At 39.0% G+C, this 19849-nt stretch overlaps 1 protein-coding gene across 8 annotated transcripts in view; it reads right to left on the bottom strand.

Moving 5' to 3' along the window:
- The window catches only part of AGL (amylo-alpha-1,6-glucosidase and 4-alpha-glucanotransferase), a 97504-nt gene that overhangs the window by 51056 nt on the left and 26599 nt on the right, over nt 1-19849 (bottom strand). For all 8 annotated transcript variants that reach the window (XM_086391385.1, XM_086391388.1, XM_086391393.1 and 5 more), the window contains exons 3-7: nt 13728-13938; nt 12264-12430; nt 9718-9921; nt 3242-3423; nt 2970-3081 (exon numbers count right to left, since the gene is read on the bottom strand). In XM_086391385.1, the coding sequence (XP_086247511.1) occupies nt 2970-3081; nt 3242-3423; nt 9718-9921; nt 12264-12430; nt 13728-13938 (876 nt within the window). The remainder of the gene's footprint in view (nt 1-2969; nt 3082-3241; nt 3424-9717; nt 9922-12263; nt 12431-13727; nt 13939-19849) is intronic.

The raw sequence follows: 19849 nt of genomic DNA, 5'->3' as shown, positions 1-19849 counted from the left end.
AAGTAAACTGTAAATAAGATTATCAGAAGAAAACAGAATGTTGTTTGAAGGTCTATGCACAATGTGAAATTAGAAGCCATAAAAGAAAAGATCAATAAATTTGGTTACAGTGAGGAGAGAAAACCACCGTCAACAAGGATTAAAAGATCAATAGCATAATAGGAGGATATAGCTGAGGCCACTGTAGTAAGGAACCACCAGTAATAATAAGTCAATATGAAAAAGATGAGCAACCCAACAGAAAAATATGGGAAGAACATTAAAAGGCAATTAATGGAAGAATTATAAATGGCTAATTAAAACATGAAAAGATGTTTCATTCATAACCAAAGAAATATAAATAAAAATAATGAATATTTTGCCTATTGACAAAGATTAAATAGTAGCTAATGTTGGTGATGTCACCGTTAGTGATAACATAAACTGGTACAATTTGTATTGAAAAGCAATTTGACAACATCTATTACAAATTTATCATTAAATTTGTATACTCTTTGACCCATGAATTCTGCCTAATAATTTGTCCTACTGATTTAGTCAGAAAGCCAGTAAAGTTAACATGCACAAGGATTTATTTTCTATAGTATCACTTGTAAGAATATAAATTCCTCTAGATCCAGGGTTTGCTACATTCACCTCTGAATTCCCCTACCTGGATCAGTGCCTTGCACATAATAGGTGATTCAATAAAAATGTATTAAATGAATGAATGAGAAATGAACTACAAATAACCTACCAAAATGGTTAAAAGGAATTCAAGTACTTTAACGCAGTATATTGCTATCTAGAAGTTAAAAAGAAATAATTAGCTGTAATAAGATCATGTTGTCAACTAAAAGAACAACTTGTTAAACATTCTGTATACTGCAGTCTTATTTATGTATAAAATAGATATAAATATAAAACTTATGAATGTAATTTATATGTACCTAACTATATAAAATTGGAATTTCTTTCAAAAAAGAGTCTGAAAAGAAACACAAGAGACTATTAAATAATAGTTCCTTCTAGTACGTAGATTTTGGAGGAGAGGAAGTTACACATTCCGTTTATTATATATTTGTATTATTTGGCTTTTTTTCTTTACTGTGAGCATACATAATTGTAAATAAATAATACAGTTTATAAACATCAGAGGAAAGGGAAAATGGAGGCACTTCAGTAAGATAAAACATGAAGGAAAGATAATATAAAAAATTCATGTATTAAGATGTTACACAAATGTGAAAGCTGAAGAGTGAACCTGACCTGAAGCTTCCAGGGCCTCAAATCATAATGACTTTGACTTTGAGGGCAGTATTTCTGGACCTTACTCAAGTTCAACTTTCTGGATAAGGAAGAGGATTTCTTATTTTAAGAGCCTTCAAAGATTCTTGCTCTTAGGTTGTCCTATACTAATTGTAGATATATTCTTTATTATTTCTCTAATTAGCTTCCTAAAAAATCCTAATTTCTCTTTTGGCATGGTTTTTCCTATCCTACTTTATTAGGGACACAGAGATTAACTTCTTAAGGTTAACTATGTCCTTAATTTGGAGATTTGTTTCTCTACCTTTGCTACTGGCTAGTATCTGAGTCAGTCTCACTAGTAATTAGGTGGTCTTAATGGTACATACGGAGAAGGCAATGGCACCCCACTCCAGTAATCTTGCCTGGAAAATCCCATGGACGGAGGAGCCTGGTGGGCTGCAGTCCATGGGGTCGTGAAGAGTCAGACACGACTGAGCGACTTCACTTTCACTTTTCACTTTCATGCATTGGAGAAGGAAATGGCAACCCACTCCAGTGTTACTGCCTGGAGAATCCCAGGGACGGGGGAGCCTGGTGGGCTGCCGTCTATGGGGTTGCACAGAGTGGGACACGACTGAAGCGACTTAGCAGCAGCAGCAGCAGCAATAGTGCATATGTGAATGCTAAGTTGCTTCAGTTGTGTCTGACCTTTTGCGACCCTATGGACTGCAGCCCGCCAAGCTCCTCTGTCCATGGGATTCTCCTGGTAACAATATTGGAGTGGGTTGCCATGCCCTGCTCCGGGAGATCTTCCTGACCCAGGGATGGTTCCCACATCTCTTATATCTCCTGCATTGGCAGGCGGTATCTTTATGAATAATGCCACCTGGGAAGCCCAGTGTTAATGGTAGGTACCATTAACTAGAACTTAGCTAAGTTAACTGAGGTACCATCAACTACCTCAGTTAAGATTCCTACATTAGCCAACAGAAGACAATCACATCCCTCAGTTTTGAAGCCTGTTTTGAGTTTTTGGCAGCTGAAATAATCTCTTCTATTTACCTGCCATGTTAAACATTCATTTAACAAATGTAATATTGAGCTGTATGGTATTCTGAGCATTGTGCTAAGGAATCAATATAAGAAGCAGTCCCCAAGGGAAATAATTGTGTATTATGAAAGAACTGATGCTTTTGAACTGTGGTGTTGGAGAAGACTCTTGAGCATCCCTTGGACTGCAAGGAGATCCAACCAGTCCATCCTAAAGGAAATCAGTCCTGAATATTCATTGGAAGGACTGATGCTGAAGCTGATACTCCAATACTTTGGCCACTTGATGCGAAGAACCGACTCACTGGAAAAGACCCTGATGCTGGGAAAGATTGAAGGTGGGAGGAGAAGGGGACACAGAGGACGAGATGGTTGGATGGCATCACTGACTCAATGGACATGAGTTTGAGTAGGCTCTGGGGATTGGTGATGGACAGGGAGGCTTGGGGTGCTGCAGTCCATGGGGTCGCAAAGAGTCGGACACAACTGAGCAACTGAACTGAATTGAATGACATGACCTTTAAAGATCTCTGCTAACTCACAGATAGCCTCCAGAATCATAGTGTTAGAGCATCAGAAACAACATAAATATCATTTAATAATAACAGATTTAATACTGTGTTAACTAAGAGAAGAGTAATACTAAATTTCTTAAAATTGATGGTAACATTCTAGTGTATAACCTTTACCTTGTGTAAGAAGTCCTCTAAATTGCTCGACTGCTTTGTGAACATCTACTTGGAAAAATTCCCAGAGTTGAGTCTTTGGAAAAATATCCTCCCAAATTACTTTTCGAATGCACTGAAAAATATTAATAGTTAGAACACATATTTAAAATCATCTTACTAAGTATTATTTAAGCACCTTAAAAGACAGGTTCTAAATGATCTTCAAAAAGACATTTAATTTATATTTTAGAAATTGTGTACTAAAAGTGTGGTATTCCTCCATACATACTGACATTCATTTGATGGTCATTTTCGATCAAAGCAGGTACTCCTCTGTCTTTGTATTTCCCTTCTGCAACATCACAGGATAAGTGCCAAAGTGCTCTGTCTAAGACCCAGGCAGGTTTTAAGTGTGGGGAATTCACAAGGTTATATGCACATTCTGGATGTTCCTGGAGCCATCTACTATTAGCAGCTTAAAGAAAAAGGAAACATAAAGGATTATCATGTAATTAGACTGAGGTTAAGATTAAAGCTGAAATACAATATCAACATCTATCACTCATTTTCTTATATGTTAGATATCAATATTTTATAATGATACTGTACTGGTATGAAAACAACTTTTTGGTTGTGGTATCCTACCATCTATTTTACATACATTTTTCTTTTCTGTTGTAGGAGTTTTTAACTGACAGCAAATAGGATCAACACTGATTCATTATATCATCATATAACATATTTATTATTATGGTGGGAGTTAAGAAGGGTCTTGTCTTCTGCTTCTCTTGATGGTCCTTAGGAGAACAATATTTTGGAATGCTCCTAAACCCAAAGGACCTCGTTCCCTTTATGGCAGAAAGTTACCTGCATCTTCAACTCTGGTTTAGGCTTCTCAGTGTCTGGCTGTTCAGTTGTAGGGCAGGAAAAGAGCCCCTGATATGTACTACCTTTTGAAGCTCCTCCTTCTTACTTCTGGTCTCCTAAGTGAGAGACCTTTCTTTGGCCCCATCTAGCTCTAGATTCTGCCTCTTAAGCATCTTTTGGATGTAAAATGTCATTTACATTTTCCCCCCTACATATAATGTCTTATTTTGTTGTCTGAGAGGGGAGGGAGGTGAGATTCTTTCTTCTGGATCTTTAAATATGCTTGTATCTCCCCAAAGCTACAAATACAAACACACATCTTATCTAAATACAGTTATTTTCCTAAGTTCTGCAGCGTCTATTAGTATCAAGACCAAACAACCTGCATCTACTGCTTCTACTTTCTCCCCACACTCTCATTCTTCTTCCCACCGCAGTCTGCTCCTGTATTCACTCAGCCATTCACTCAGTCTGTGTGTTGTGGAAGCTCTACCCGAGTTGCTCTACTCCAGGCAGATGTGGCTAATATGGCAATGCCCTCTCCTCCCAACTCCTTGTCTAGGGTGAGTTTCATTCTGGGAGGCAAAGGCTGCCTGTTTCTCACTCCCTCTAGCTCTAAGCTGTAAAAGCTCTATTCTAGGTTGCAGGCAGAGAAAACCTTGACTCTTTTCCTTCACCAAATTCCAACATGTAGGGTAACTGTCCTACTCGAGCTGTGGGGGGCCCAGAATACTGGGGCTCTACTTGCCCCGCAGACCTGGAGCTTGCTCATAGGGAGGAGGTTCCACATGGGAGGGACAACCAAGAAGATCAGAGACTGACGCCTCCTGCCTAAACACAGTCAGAATGGCTGCCCCAGGAAAAGTGGGCAGTGGCACAGGTGTTCTGCTCAAGAGGCATGACAGGCTATAAGGTTGAAGAGCTTTGCCTGAAAGGACTGAATTTATTAGGCAGGGTGAGTGGAGAATTCTATGCCTAATGCTGTTGAAAATAACAGAGACCTTGATGAGGCGCAGTTAAGAGAATGCTAATAGCTCCATGATACAAGAAGAACATTAGAATGACCAGAAATTTCATAGAGAGAACCAGGGAAAGAGATTGCTGAGAAGAACCCTACTGGGACCACTGGCAACTATGGGGTTTGGGAAGGCTGGACGCGTGTGCTAGGCTGCACCCACTCAGGGGTATCCTAGAAGGACATTAGACTTGAAAGCCTAATGTCAAACCCAATGTGTCTCAAACCACATACACGCCCATCAACACAGGACAGAAAGTCACTGGCAAAGGGACTTAAATACAACCTCTAACCAAACACTGAGTGAACAATGAAGTACACCCTGACCCAGGGTGAGTTCTAGGAAGCCGGCATTAAAAACAAGTCACATTGACCTCTAGCAGTCTGGAAGACCTTGTGCATGTACAGGGCTAAGCCATCTTAGCGGTGGTCAGAGAGGGACTTCCAAGCTAACAGTTCAGGTTTATCTTTTTCCATCCTTTTATGGTCAAACTATTTGTATCTTTGAATTTAAAGTATGTGGCATGTAGACAGCATATATTTGAATTTTTTTTGACTCTGACAATACCTTCCTTCAAGATATTACTTTCAAGATTCCCTAAGTCTTTGTCTTTCAAAATGTTTACTATGATGTGTCTGAGCATGGTTCTCTTTTGTTTATGGTTCTTGGAGATCCCTGAGTCTTAGAATGTGTAAACTGATGCTGAAGATTAAGAGGTTTTCAGTCATTAGTTCTTCAAGTATTTTTTCCATTCTTTCTCTCCTTCTGGTATTTCCATGTCCCACATTCCACTGAAGCTCTGTTCATTTTTATCTTTTTTTCTTTCTGTTCTTTACATTGCATAGTCACTATTCACTAATCCATTCTCCTGTCAACTCAAGTATACTGCTGAACAGCTGTAACTGAATTTTTCAGTTTGGTTATTTACTTTTCAATTTCAGAGTTCTCATTTGGCTCTTAAAAAATTTCTTTATTTATGATATTCTCTCTTTATGGGATATCATTATAAAATCCTCCTTTATAGCTTTAAGTTGGTTTCCTTTAGTTCTCTAAATACATTTATAATATTTGCTTTAAAGTCTGTTTCAAGTAGGACATCTAGGACTTCTCAAAGGTGATTTCTATTGCCTGCTTTTTTCTTGTGTAAGGGTTGCACTTTGCTGTTTCTTTACATGTCTCAATTATTTGCTGGGTATTGGTAATTAGATAATATGACTGCAGAAAATTTGGATACTGATCCCATCCCCCTCCAGGTCTTTTTGGTTGCTTGTCTGGAATATTTTAGGGAAGTCTATTCCCCCACAGTGTGTAGCCTCTGAGGTAGTCTATTAAGCCGTCAAGTCTATTAAGCTGTCTATTAACACGTCCAGGCTGTATATTGTCACCCTGCTTATTTAACTTATATGCAGAGTACATCATGAGAAACGCTGGGTCGGATGAAGCAAAAGCTGGAATCAAGATTGCTGGGAGAAATATCAATAACCTCAGATACGCAGATGACACCACTCTTATGGCAGAAAGTGAAGAAGAAGAAAAGGGCCTCTTGATGAAAGTGAAAGAGGAGAGTGAAAAAGCTGGCTTAAAACTTAACATTCAAAAAACTAAGATCATGGCATCTGGTCCCATCACTTCATGGCAAATAGATGAGGAAACAGTGGAAACAGTGTCAGACTTTATTTTTCTGGGCTCCAAAATCACTGCAGATGGTGACTGCAGCCATGAAATTAAAAGACACTTGCTCTTTGGAAGAAAAGTTATGACCAACCTAAACAGCATATTAAAAAGCAGAGATATTACTTTGCCAACAAAGGTCCATCTAGTCAAAGCTCTGGTTTTTCCAGTGGTCATGTATGGATGTGAGAGTTGGACTATAAAGAAAGTTGAGTGCTGAAGAATTGAAGCTTTTGAACTGTGGTGTTAGAGAAGACTCTTGAGAGTCCCTTGAACTGCAAAGAGATCCAACTAGTCCATCCTAAAGGAAATAAGTCCTGAATATTCATTGGAAGGACTGATGCTGAAGCTGAAACTCCAATACTTTGCCCATCTGATGTGAAAAACTGACTCTTTTGAAAAGACCCTGATGGTGGGAAATACTGAAGGCAGGAGGAGAAGGGGATGACCGAGGATGAGGTGGTCGGATGGCATCACCGACTCAATGGACATGAGTTTGAGTAAACTTCAGGAGTTGGCAATGGACAGGGAGGCCTGGAGTGCTACAGTCCATGGGGTCACAAAGAGTCAGACACAACTGAGTGACTGAACTGAACTGAACTGAATTAAGCTGTATGCTTCTATTGGTATCAGCTATTACACTCAGCTATTACTCTCCTGAGCTGTTACTGAGGCTGACTGTGCTATGATTTTTTTATAATATTCCAGAGCATAAACTGCACCACAATATGACCCAGTTAAATCTGGGTCCTTTGGCAGGGGTAGTCTTTGAAGCTTGTCTCTGAAGTCTGTTCTGACCGTAGGAAGCTCTGCTTTACTGTCTCTTTCCCTGGTTTTCTCTGTTGGACTACTAGCTGGCCTATGGCATAGGCTGTTACTCTCATGAAGATACCAGTATCCTCCTGATTGTTTACCACCGTTTTCAACAGTGCTCACGGGCATGAGCTTCCCCTGCTGTGTGCCAAATAAAGTTATTCCATTCTGGCTCTGTTTCTACTGCACATCTCTTCCCCTGGGCAGAACACGTGTGTCACTGTTTCACCATTGGTAGCAGAGACAGTAGCCTCTGGTTTTCTTGGCTTAGCTCTCCACGTGTGGAACCCCAACCCCACAAGCAGGCTGGGCAAGGGCTCAGTATTCTTGACCTGCTATGCATGGGGTAGAACTTTCTCTCCATAAATGGGGGCTGGGTGGAGGAAGGGAGTCCCAGATTGTTCATCCGCTCTTGCCTAGAATAGTTTCTGTAATATAGTGCTGAAAGTGGAAAATGAGAAATGCTGGGCACCTGCCCTTTTCAAGCACAGGGAGAAAGGGAGCCTGGGGTCCTTGGCAGCATCTGCTAGGAACAGACATATCATCACTCCGATCTGAGGCAGTGGACAGACGGAGTTGTGGTTCAAATGTCATAGGCTGACTACTCTTTTTGAGATTTAATAGATTTTCTTGAATAAATGTCTCTCTATATGCTGAATACCCTTAGGGCAATGTTCAGAGACTAGTTTTTTAAAAATAATTTGCACCAGTTATAGCTGTTTTGCAGGGTAGAGGGTCTGTGAAGCACTCATACTGCCATCCTGGAAATCGACTTCCCCTGGAAAGTAACTTTTTAATGAAAACCTGTTTTGTGGAAAAGACATTATGATATGCAACACTTTCCAAGTAAGGTGGAAGTAATGTTCACTTCTTTTATATTACACAGAATCTCTCAAATGCTTTAGAAATAGTCTCTGACACAGTCTGTGACTGTACCCCAAATTTTATACTCCCTTTGTCCTTAGTAACAGAATTCTCAAGGTTCAGTGATAGACACAGCTGACAAGCAAAAGACTATATACTGCAAGCTCCTTTATAGTTAGGTGTGACAAGAGACAAAATCCCATCTGATGCAATGTGAGCGGAAGTGATATATACACAAGATCAGGCCCTTAAAAGACATTACTTCCCTTTCTTCGTTTCTACTGGGCAGAAGGTGGTACCAGGAACTGGAGTGGCTATGTTTGATGAAAAGACAGAAGCAAAAGTTCTGGACAGCACAGCATCATGAGAGAAAGAACTCAGTTCCCTATCACGGGTGGGCTACCACACGAATCTTAGAATGCCTACTTAATTTTTTAGAGAAATAAGTATAATTTCGGTCTTACGTCACTATATTTTTCTGTCTCTCTGTTACAGATGCCTAAGTCATATCATAATTTGTACAATTCCATTGTGTGGTTTGATAAATTTGATGTGAATAATAGTAAAAGATGTCAAAGTGGTTATCAATAATGTCAAATTTTCAAGTGAAGACTATCGATTTCTTGGATATTAGGAAGTCTTCCCTGTGAACCCTGATGCCTAGTTTTCAGGTGCAGGCAGAAACAACACACTTTAGAATACACCTACTTCGCCTAACTTTGAATTTTTATTATTATACTTAGAGATTATTATTTATATTGATGAACTGAATCTTTGAGTTTTTAAATATCTTCATAGTTGCTACGGTTATTTGGGAAATGATTTTATGACACGGCAGAGATTTTTGTTGTTGTTGTTAAATGTTTTGAACCACCTGGAATCCCTGTTGTTTACATATGTAAATCAGTGGTTTTCTGACTTCTCTATACCATAGCAAATAGAAGAGAGTATTTGCAAGCCGCACTCTGATCAGGACTAGAGGCTCCTCCAGGCCCAGCTGAAATGACAGCTGATGTTCCTGAGGATCAGCATCTGGAAACTTAGAATGTATTTTAAGGAACTGGATATTGGAAAGAAATCTTGGGACCCAAAACAGGTTAACTTTAGTAATATCTGTTAACATGTAAAAGATATAATAAAGTTTTAAGAATTTACCATTAATTTTCTCTTCAAATAACATCATTCAGTTTTTTCCAAATACATGCTAGGGTACGAGAGCTATCGCTATACAGGATTCATTTGTTGTTCTGGAAAGTATTAATGCTGTAAGTTGAAATATGTCGCTTTTTTCCTATGATCATAATCCTGTTTTTATAATCATTACATGTAAAATACTTATGTTTTAATTATATCTTCAATTAATACTGCTTTCTTTGAAAAAAAAAAAAGTGGTACTATCTAAAGGCATTTTTTAAATTGAAGGACACCTAATCATTACTTGTGTTTTCAAAATTTGTTATATAAAAAAGCAAGGAATGAAATAATTAACATATAATATTCTCATTAAAAGTAATAAAAGTAGTTAATGAAGTTCATACCAGTATGATTGTAGACAACATCAGTTATACAAAGCATATTCCATTCCTTTTTCAATTTTTGCACCAGCTGTCCAACATCAGTCCAGGTGTACTTTTTATTAGGTCTCGAAAAGTCAGGATTTAATTCTAACTGATCAGCAAGGGAATAGCACGACCTGGAGAGTCCAAGAGTCTGCAGTGGGGTAAAATGAATCATGTTGTAGCCTGCAACACAAGAAGATAAACAAAGGCCACTATGAGAAAAGACATACCTAAAACGAAGTATATACATTGTAAGGTTAAACTTCCATGCCTGCATGTGTGCTCAGGAGCTTCAGTCGTGTCCGACTCTTTGTGACCACATGGACTGTAGCCCACCAGGCTCCTCTGTCCATGGGATTCTCCAGGCAAGAATACTAGAGTGGGTTGCTATGTCCTCCTCTAGGAGATCTTCCCAACCCAGGGATTGAACCTGTGTCTCCTGCATTGCAGGCAGATTCTTTACCCACTGAGCCACCTGGGAAGCCCTTAAATTTCCATAAGTAATTCTAAATGGCAAGGCAACCATGCCACAAGAGAAGGGGTTAAAGACTTGAGTTCAAATCCTAGCTGTACCAGAAGTGATTTAAGCAAGTCTACTTAAATCTTTCAGGATTATCAGTTTCCTCACATACAAGATAAGGACAATGAGATGATGTATTTGAAAAAAAATCAAAGAGAGTGCCCAGTTACTATTAGGGATTCAATTTATATTTCTGGAATGGATATATTTATATGTAGAAAATATATCCTATGCAAGTACATCAGTACATCTTTCTCCTAGTTTTAATGTTCCATAGTACTTGTATTCTTTTAGTTAAGCCAGGGAACCTCTCATTTCTTTTTTCACTCTACACTCAAATTGAAAGTAGAAAATTAACACTATGCTTTACTTAGTAAAATACAATTTAAGTGATATTTTACTTTGGTATGTATGGCAGCACATGACTTTCACGTTAAATGCTTGTTAAATTAAAATTATATATAATGATAATACATTTTCCAATATTTTAGTAGCTTACTAATTTTACATGTCAAAGTAAAGTCTTAAGAGACAATAATAACCTCATTTTATCATAGAGTTCCTTAATTATTAAGTTGAACCATATAATTTGCCATTTTTTGTAGGTTCAGTTCAGTCAGTCAGTTCAGTCGCTCAGTCGTGTCTGACTCTTTGCAACCCCATGAATTGCAGCATGCCAGGCCTCCCTGTCCAGCACCAACTCCTGGAGTTCACTCAGACTCACATTCATCAAGTCAGTGATGCCATCCAGCCATCTCATCCTCTGTCATCCCCTTCTCCTCCTGCCCCCAATCCCTCCCAGCATCAGAATCTTTTCCAATGAGTCAACTCTTCGCATGAGGTGGCCAAAGTACTGGAGTTTCAGCTTTAGCATCTTTCCTTCCAAAGAAATCCCAGGGCTGTTCTCCTTCAGAATGGACTGGTTGGATCTCCTTGCAGTCCAAGGGACTCTCAAGAGTCTTCTCTATCACCACAATTCAAAAGCATCAATTCTTCAGCACTCAGCTTTCTTCACAGCCCAACTCTCACATCCATTCATGACCACTGGAAAAACCATAGCCTTGACTAGACTGACCTTTGTTGGCAAAGTAATGTTTCTGCTTTTGAATATGCTATCTAGGTTGGTCATAACTTTTCTTCCAAGGAGTAAGCGTCTTTTAATTTCATGGCTGCAGTCACCATCTGCAGTGATTTTGGAGCCCAAAAAAATAAAGTCTGACACTGTTTCCACTGTTTCCCCATCTATTTCCCATGAAATGATGGGACCAGATGCCACGATCTTCGTTTTCTGAATGTTGAGCTTTAAGCCAACTTTTTCACTCTCTACTTTCACTTTCATCAAGAGGCTTTTTAGTTCCTCTTGACTTTCTGCCATAAGGGTGGTGTCATCTGCATATTTGAATAGTGAAATATCAAGTTCAAGGCTATGGTTTTTCCAGTAGTCATGTATGGTTGTGAGAGTTGGACTATAAAGAAAGGTGAGAGCAGAAGAATTGATGCTCTTGAACTGTGGTGTTGGAGAAGATTCTTGAGAGTCCCTTGGACTGCAAGGAGATCCAACCAGTCCATTCTGAAGGAGATCAGTCCTGGGTGTTCATTGGAAGGACTGATGTTGAAGCTGAAACTCCAATATTTTGGCCACCTGATGCGAAGAGCTGACTCATTTGAAAAGACCCTGATGTTGGGAAAGATTGAAGGCAGGAGAAGAAGAGGATGACAAAGGATGAGATGGTAGGATGGCATCACCGACTCAATGGACATGAGTTTGGGTAGAGTCTGGGAGCTGGTGATGGACAGGCAGGCCTGGCGTGCTGCGGTTCATGGGGTTGCAAAGAGTCGGACATGACTGAGTGGCTGAACTGAACTGAACTGAACATAGAGTTCTACCTATTTATATTACTAGATATATTAAGATGTGAAATTAAAAGGATAAAGCCTTTATAATGTGTATCACAGATGATAATTACATTTATTTTAAAGAAGAGAAGAAAAAAGCTGACATTACCTGATTCTTTTGCAACCATAAGTCTGCTTTCCCATTCATCAAAAGGTCCCATACACTTGGCTAAAAATGTCTGGAGCGTAACACAGTCCAAGGGTAACACGTGATTATCAGCACCAACACGTAAAATAGGGTCCACGACTATGTAACCTCCACCACTTTTCTCATTTCTGAGGAAAAAAAACAAACAAAATCTTTTTAATTAGTGACAGGAAAAAAAGTCTCATCTAATCGTGTGACTGGAAAGTAAATTACCCCATTGTAAAACATATTTTGAAGCCCATAAAATCTTTTTAAAAAGTTGCAGTGAAACTAGTACAGCCACTATGGGGAACAGTGCAGAGAATCCTTAAAAAACTGGAAATAGAACTGCCTGTGACCCAGCAATCCCACTGCTGGGCATACACACCGAGGAAACCAGAATTGAAAGAGACACATGTACCCCAATGTTCATCCCAGCACTGTTTACAATAGCCAGGATATGGAAGCAGCCTAGATGTCCATCAGCAGATGAATGGATAAGAAAGCTGTGGTACATATACACAATGGAATATTACTCAGCTATTAAAAAGAATGCATTTGAATCAGTTCTAATGAGGTGGATGAAACTGAAGCCTATTATACAGAGTGAAGTAAGTCAGAAAGAAAAACACCAATACAGTATATTAACGTATATATATGGAATTTAGAAATATGATAACGATGACCCTATATGCGAGACAGCGAAAGAGACACAGATGTAAAGAACAGACTTTTGGACTCTGTGAGAGAAGGCGAAGGTGGAATGATTTGAGAGAATAGCATTGAAACATGTATATTATCATATGTGAAATAGATCACCAGTCCAGGTTCGATGCATGAGACAGGGTGCTCAGGGCTGGTGCACTGGGATGACCCTGAGGGATGGGATGGGGAGGGAGTTGAGAGGGGGGTTCAGGATGGGGGACACATGTATACCCATGGCCGATTCATGTCAATGTATGGCAAAAACCAGTACAATACTGTAAAGTAATTAGCCTCCAATTAAAATAAATTAATTAATTAAAAAAAAGTTGCAGTTCAAAAATAATTGAAGTTGAAATTCAATGGAAAAGCCACATTTTATCCTTTTCCAGTCTCTATATAAGGACATAAACAACGCATGCATATATATCTAACAATATTGCTTTAAGGAAAAATATTGTACTAAAATCTGTCAATAATAATAGAGCACATAACTAAATAAAATGCTATAACCAGGTTGAATGAAAATACTAGAATATTTATGCCATTACTTAAAATAATAATACTTTGAATACGCAATGAGGCTTACAATTTCTTCCTAGAAACTAAAGAATTATATTCTATTGCATCCCAAGAAACTCCTGTAAAAACTGCCATAGCTGATATGATAACTTGTTACAAGTTAGACAACATCAAGTTAGAGAATAAATTAACTTTTTTTCATATACAGAACACCAGACTTACCCTTGAAGGAAGTAATACTGAAATGATCCAGCTTGTTGAAGATTAAGTTTACAGTATTTATCAGAATCATCTTCTCTTTCTGTTGGATTTTCCCATTCCAGGGAACGGAATTTTTCTCGATTAAATGCTTCTCCAGGAAGTGGGTAATTTGTATACACAGTAACTGCCTTTCCCTGTAAAGTTGGGCCCAATCGGAACTGCAGTTCAAACCCTAAACAAAAAGCACATTTCAATAAACTCATTACAGGGCTTAAATTACCACATTAAAAAGATGTTTTACTTAAAGTATTATGAAAATAATGATTTCTCAACTATGTTTAAAAGAACTCTAAATATTTAATGCTGTTTTTGGAAGTACTTTGCATTCTAATTTAGCTTAATTTTGCATTTTAACATACAGTATACACCATAGAACTGTCTGCTCTGTACTGCCCTTCTCTTCTTCTGGAAATTTATACTCCTAGTCGCATGGCTACTTTGGGATATGCAAGTTATTATACGATCTCATTCCCCACCATTTCCACGAGCCCCTCACGCTCTTTCAAACCCCCACCTCCACTTCCTGAACTGACTGCTCAGAAGTGGACATCTAATCAGAGACTCACAGGTATTTTTCAAGCTGAAACAGAGAAAGTGAGTTTCTCTGTGGTATCAGAGTCTGTGATAATATGTAAAAGCTGGGAGATCACAGGACAACTATCTTACCAGATAGAGCAGACCCATCTTCCCCGAGAGAAGTCAACCTCTAGAGAGCAGAATTCAGATTTCTAACAAGAGTCTTAAAGGCATTTGAGCCCCTGATACCAATTATTCTCAATGTCTGCTCAAATTCAGAGATGTGATAATAGAGAGTTAACAAGTGGCTGTGTGGAGCTGAGTGGTGTGGGGTGGTGAGGAATTCTGATTTGCAGTGTTTGTTGACTTCTAGAGGAAACAATCTCACCATGGTCAGTATCAAGCTACCAACATGACATCACAGAACACGGACCTGGGAAGAGATACTCACCATTAGCTCTTGACAGCCAACACAAGCAACTCTAGCATACTACAGCCTCTATCCCTGCTCTTCATGGTTTAGTTACTTAAGCCTTTCTTGGAATTCTGAAAGCCAAAATATTCTCACTTTCGCCTTAGTTTGACTATCTCTATTAAAATATATCTGAGATGTCTGTACTGTATTACAAGTCTTTTGCCATAAGAAGAGAAATACTAACACATTATAGTCATAACTAGTGTAAAAGAAAAATGTTTATTGGCTCAAGGCAAACTTTGATTATAATTATTAGAATGTGAACATTCTGACTATAGTACAGTCTATTAGAACATCAGGCACATAAATTTTAAACATGTGTGTAATATTTAAAAATTGAGGGCAGGAGGAGAAGCAGGTGGTAGAAGATGAAATGGCTGGATGGCATCGCTGACTCAATGGACATGATTTTGAGCAAACTCTGGGAGATACTGAAGGACATGGAAGCCTGGTGTGCTGCAGTCCATGGGGCCACAAAGAGTTGGACATGACTATGCGACTGAAAAACAACAATTAATTAATAATGGGTAATAATAACTGATGAAGGTAGGAAAATTTAGTTTTCTGGTTACAATCTTCAAGTTTAAGAAACTATACCTAAGGGACAAAAATCAGAGCAGAGTCGGGAGGAAAGGAGTGATGGTAAGGAGCTGGTAGCAACCTTAAATAGGATGATTATTGAGAAGTTGAAGGGCTTGGGAGAAGTGAGCAGGTTAGCCTCATGTTTAATCGTGACCATGGCGGGAAAGTGCTGACCAAGCAAAGGAAACAGAAAACACAAAGGACCCAGGCCCGAGCACGCCTGGTGGTTCCAGAAACAGCAAGAAGCTCTATATGGTTAGACTGAAGCAAGCTGGGGGAGGAATAGTATGGTAAGACGAAAGAATGGTAACAAGGGAGTTAGATCATGCAGAGACTTGAAGGCCACGGTAAGTATTTTGGCTTCTTCTCTGACTCAAATGAGTCAGTGAACAGCTTAGAGCAGAGTGACAGGACCTAACTTGTGTATTAAAAATACCATTCTGAAGATATCTGCTTCTGGCCATAATGGAGTAATTGGTACTAGACTTGCCCTCTGCTGATAAACTAAATATGAAACAGCTGTTCTCAAAAATAGGTAGAGAAGAACTGTGATGCTCGAGATTTTCTATAAACTTTTTAGCTTTCAGACTAGAGGACCTTTCTGGGCTGTGACACAGGGAGTAGAAACAGTAATCTCACTGAGCTGAGGAGACAGAGATTAGTGCTTTGGAAGGGGGAAGAGAATACAATTTTCAGGGCAGAGTATGACAAGAAGGGAGTTAAACAAAGAAAGAGCTCCAGAAATTTACCTAGAGTCATGTTGAATCTGCCTGAAAACTAAACTGTACACAAATGGGGTTTGACTGCATGAGGTGAGGTTGGGAAAAGAACTAGTGGAAGCTGTAAACTGAACAATTCCTAGTGCTCACCCAGGTCTGGGATACATTACAATTTTTAAGCAGCCAGAATTAAGGAAACCTTGTTGAACAGCTGTTTTATTCAAGTCATGTCTTAAGTAACAGGGTTAAAGTGGTCCTAGAGTACAAACTAATATAAACCTATCCTATTAAAGCTTAAAAACAAGCCTCAAAAGGATTAAGTTGATCCACAAATAATGTAAATGACTTCTAAAATAAAACTCATCACTCCTTTAAAGCAAGAAAATAATTCAGAGATAAAAACAGAACACTTACAATGTCCAGCATCCAATAAAAACCTGCTAAACAGAAACAGGAGGTAAGGGAGTTGATCTCACAGATATCTGGAATAGGGCATTCCACATGGAGGAAACAGAGTTCTAAATGGCTTGCAACTTCTGCTTCTGGCAAAGACGGAATAACACGGATTGGATTTACCATCTTCCCCAAAACTTAAAGAAACCAACAGTTTAAAAAAAAAATCAGACAAAACATATGAACTGATAATTTTTCAAGTCCCTGACATCATGCAACAAAAGTCAGTGACCCCTGAGAGATGGAAAGTAAACAAGATAAGCCTTATAACTGCCCTATCTTGAAAGAGTTTACAGGTTGGGGCACAGGGAGAAGGAACCCAGGCAGACCTAACTGACTTCCTATGTTGAAGAGATGGAACTAAGAACTTATAGAAATCAAGGTAGCTAGAGTTTTCAGATGAGAGTAGTGGGTGAGGAGGAGAAAGCTGCACAGAGAGAGAATTTCAGAGATCTGGAAAAGGTATTCCTTGAGTATTCAGAACAGTACTAACCAGTGTATGTCTGGGAGGAAAAATACCTGAGACCAGGAACAGAATGTGTTCTTACCAGCTAGACTGAGAAAATTCACAAGGCACTGGGTAGAAAGTTCAGAAGGATCTTGCTTCAGGAGTGGGGAATAATGAGCCCGAGATAGCGCACAGGTCTAGACTGGCTTAACAAAGCATAGAAGTAAAACTCAAAAAGACAGTAATATTTCCAAGTAACTTAACTTCACTCCAGAACAATGACCAAGAATATTTATATGAATCCCAAAATACCTATCATCACTCAACAAGGTAAAATTAATAATGTCTGGCATCCAAACAAAGATTATGAGACATACAAAGAAGGAGGAAAACACAATCCATGAATGACACAGATGTTGAACTAGTAGACAAGCAAGGACTCCAGTTATCAAAACTGTATTCCATATGTTCAAAAAGTTGGGTCCATACATGGAAAATATTAAGAAAAAATAAAAAAGATCCAAATTAAGCTTTTAGAGATTAAAACTACAACACCTGAGAATGAAAAATACAGGCAACAAAATTAAGACATGGTGAGACATGGCAGACAAAAAAGATTAGTGAATTTTAAGACACAGGAATAGAAACTATGTCATTGGTGGGACTGATGTTGAAGCTGAAACTCCAATACTTTGGCCACCTGATGTGAAGAGCTGACTCATTTGAGAAGACCCTGATGCTGGGAAAGATTGTGGACAGGAGGAGAAGGGGACAAGAGAGGATGAGATGGTTGGATGGCATCACCGACTCAATGGACATGGGTTTGGGTGAACTCCGGGAGTTGGTGATGGACAGGGAGGCCTGGTGTGCTTGTTGTTCATGGGGTCGCAAAGAGTCGGACATGACTGAGTGACTGAACTGAACTGAAAAAGAAACAAAGAGAGAAAAAAAGAATCTAAAAAATTGAAAAAGCATCAGACAATTCAAGTGATTTAACATAAACGTAATTAGAGTACTCACAGGAGAGAAGAAAAGAGACAAATTATTTGAAGAAATAACAGGTAAAAATTCCCCAATTTGATGAAAAAAACAAACTTACAGATCTAAGAATTTAATATTCTTAATCCAAGAAATATGAAGAAAATTACACCAAAGAGCATCAGTATCAAATTGCTCAAAACTAGGGACAATGAGAATATTTTATAAGCAGCCAGAGAAAAAAAGACAGAGTATGTACAGAGGAACAAGGAAAAGAATGACAGCAGATTTCTCATGGGCAACAGTGCAAGAAAGAAGACAGTAGAGCAACATCTTTAAAAGTTTTGAAAAATTATAACAGTTGGCCTAGAATTGAAAATATATTTCACAAACAACAGTGATAAGAGCCAGGTTTTTCACTGTCAGAGAAAGGTGTTATAAATAAGCAAGGGAGACAGATACAATGAACCCTGCTATGGTGATATGCTATGCCATGGTGATATGATATGATATGGTGATATGATATGATATGCCAGGCTGGATGAAGCACAATCCAGTAGAAATATCAATAATCTCAGGTACGCAGATGACACCACACTTATGGCAGAAAGCAAAGAAGAATTAAAGAAAGAGTCTCTTGATGAACGTCAAAGAGGAGAGTGAAAAAGTTGGCTTAAACCTCCACATTCAGAAAACGAAGATCACGGCATCTGGTCCCATCACTTCATAGCAAACAGATGGGGAAACAGTGGAAACAGTGACAGACTTTATTTTGCGGGGGCTCCAAAATCACTGCAGATGGTGATTGCAGCCATGAAATTAAAAGACACTTGCTCCTTGGAAGAAAAGTTATGACCAACCTAGACAGCATGTTAAAAAGCAGAGACATTCCTTTGCAACAAAGGTCCATCTAGTCAAAGCTCTGGTTTTTCCAGTAGTCATGTATGGATGTGAGAGTTGGACTATAATGAAAACTGAGAGCCAAAGAATTGATGATTTTGAGTTATGGTGTTGGAAAAGACTCTTGAGAGTCCCTTGAACCACAAGGAGATCCAACCAATCCATTCTATAGGAAATCAGTCCTGAACATTCATTGGAAAGACTGATGCTGAAGCTGAAACTCCAATACTTTGGCCCCCTGGTGTGAAGAACTGACTCACCAGAAAAGATCCTAATGCTGGGAAAGATTGAAGGTGGGAGGAAAGGGGGACGACAGAGGATGAGACGGTTGGATGGTATCACCAACTCAATGGACATGCGTCTGAAGAAGCTCTGGGAGTTGGTGATGGACAGGGAAGCCTGGCATGCTGCAGTCCATGGGGTCGCAAAGAGTCAGACAGGACTGAGCGACTGAACTGAACTGAACTGCCAGTGATATGAATCAGAAATATGAGTTAAGAACTGGTATTTATTTATATATATGAAGAATGTCAGTTTGGTTCAAGGCAAATCCTGAAGTAGAGAACATGTAGATATATTTTAGTCAGTCTAAAATCATTCTTTGGAAGAAATAAGTCTCTCACAGTGCTGTTTGACAGGTGGTAAATTCTACACCACAATATTAAACACTGGGTAAGCTGGGAAAGATTGAGGGCAGGAGGAGAAGGGGACGACAGAGGATGAGATAGTTGGATGGCATCACTGACTCAATGCACATGGATTTGGGTGGACTCCAGGAGTTGGTGATGGACAGGGAGGCCTGGTGTGCTGCAGTTCATGGGGTTGCAAAGAGTCAGACACGACTGAGCGACTGAACTGAAGACATTCTTTGTGAAGAAAAGAAACCAGTGGAAGATGTAAGAGAAAGCTGGACTCTTCCAGTTTATTCTAACCCAATTAAATACTTCTATATTTGCAGAGAGAAACATGAATGTTCTGTTTTAAATCCTGCAATATGAATAATAAGAAGGAA

Source organism: Bos grunniens, chromosome 3 (assembly GCF_055505025.1).
Source record: "Bos grunniens cultivar Pamir isolate PY7600 chromosome 3, Bosgru_T2T1.0, whole genome shotgun sequence".
Taxonomy (NCBI): domain Eukaryota; kingdom Metazoa; phylum Chordata; class Mammalia; order Artiodactyla; family Bovidae; genus Bos; species Bos grunniens.
This window is presented reverse-complemented; position numbering and strand designations above follow the sequence as displayed.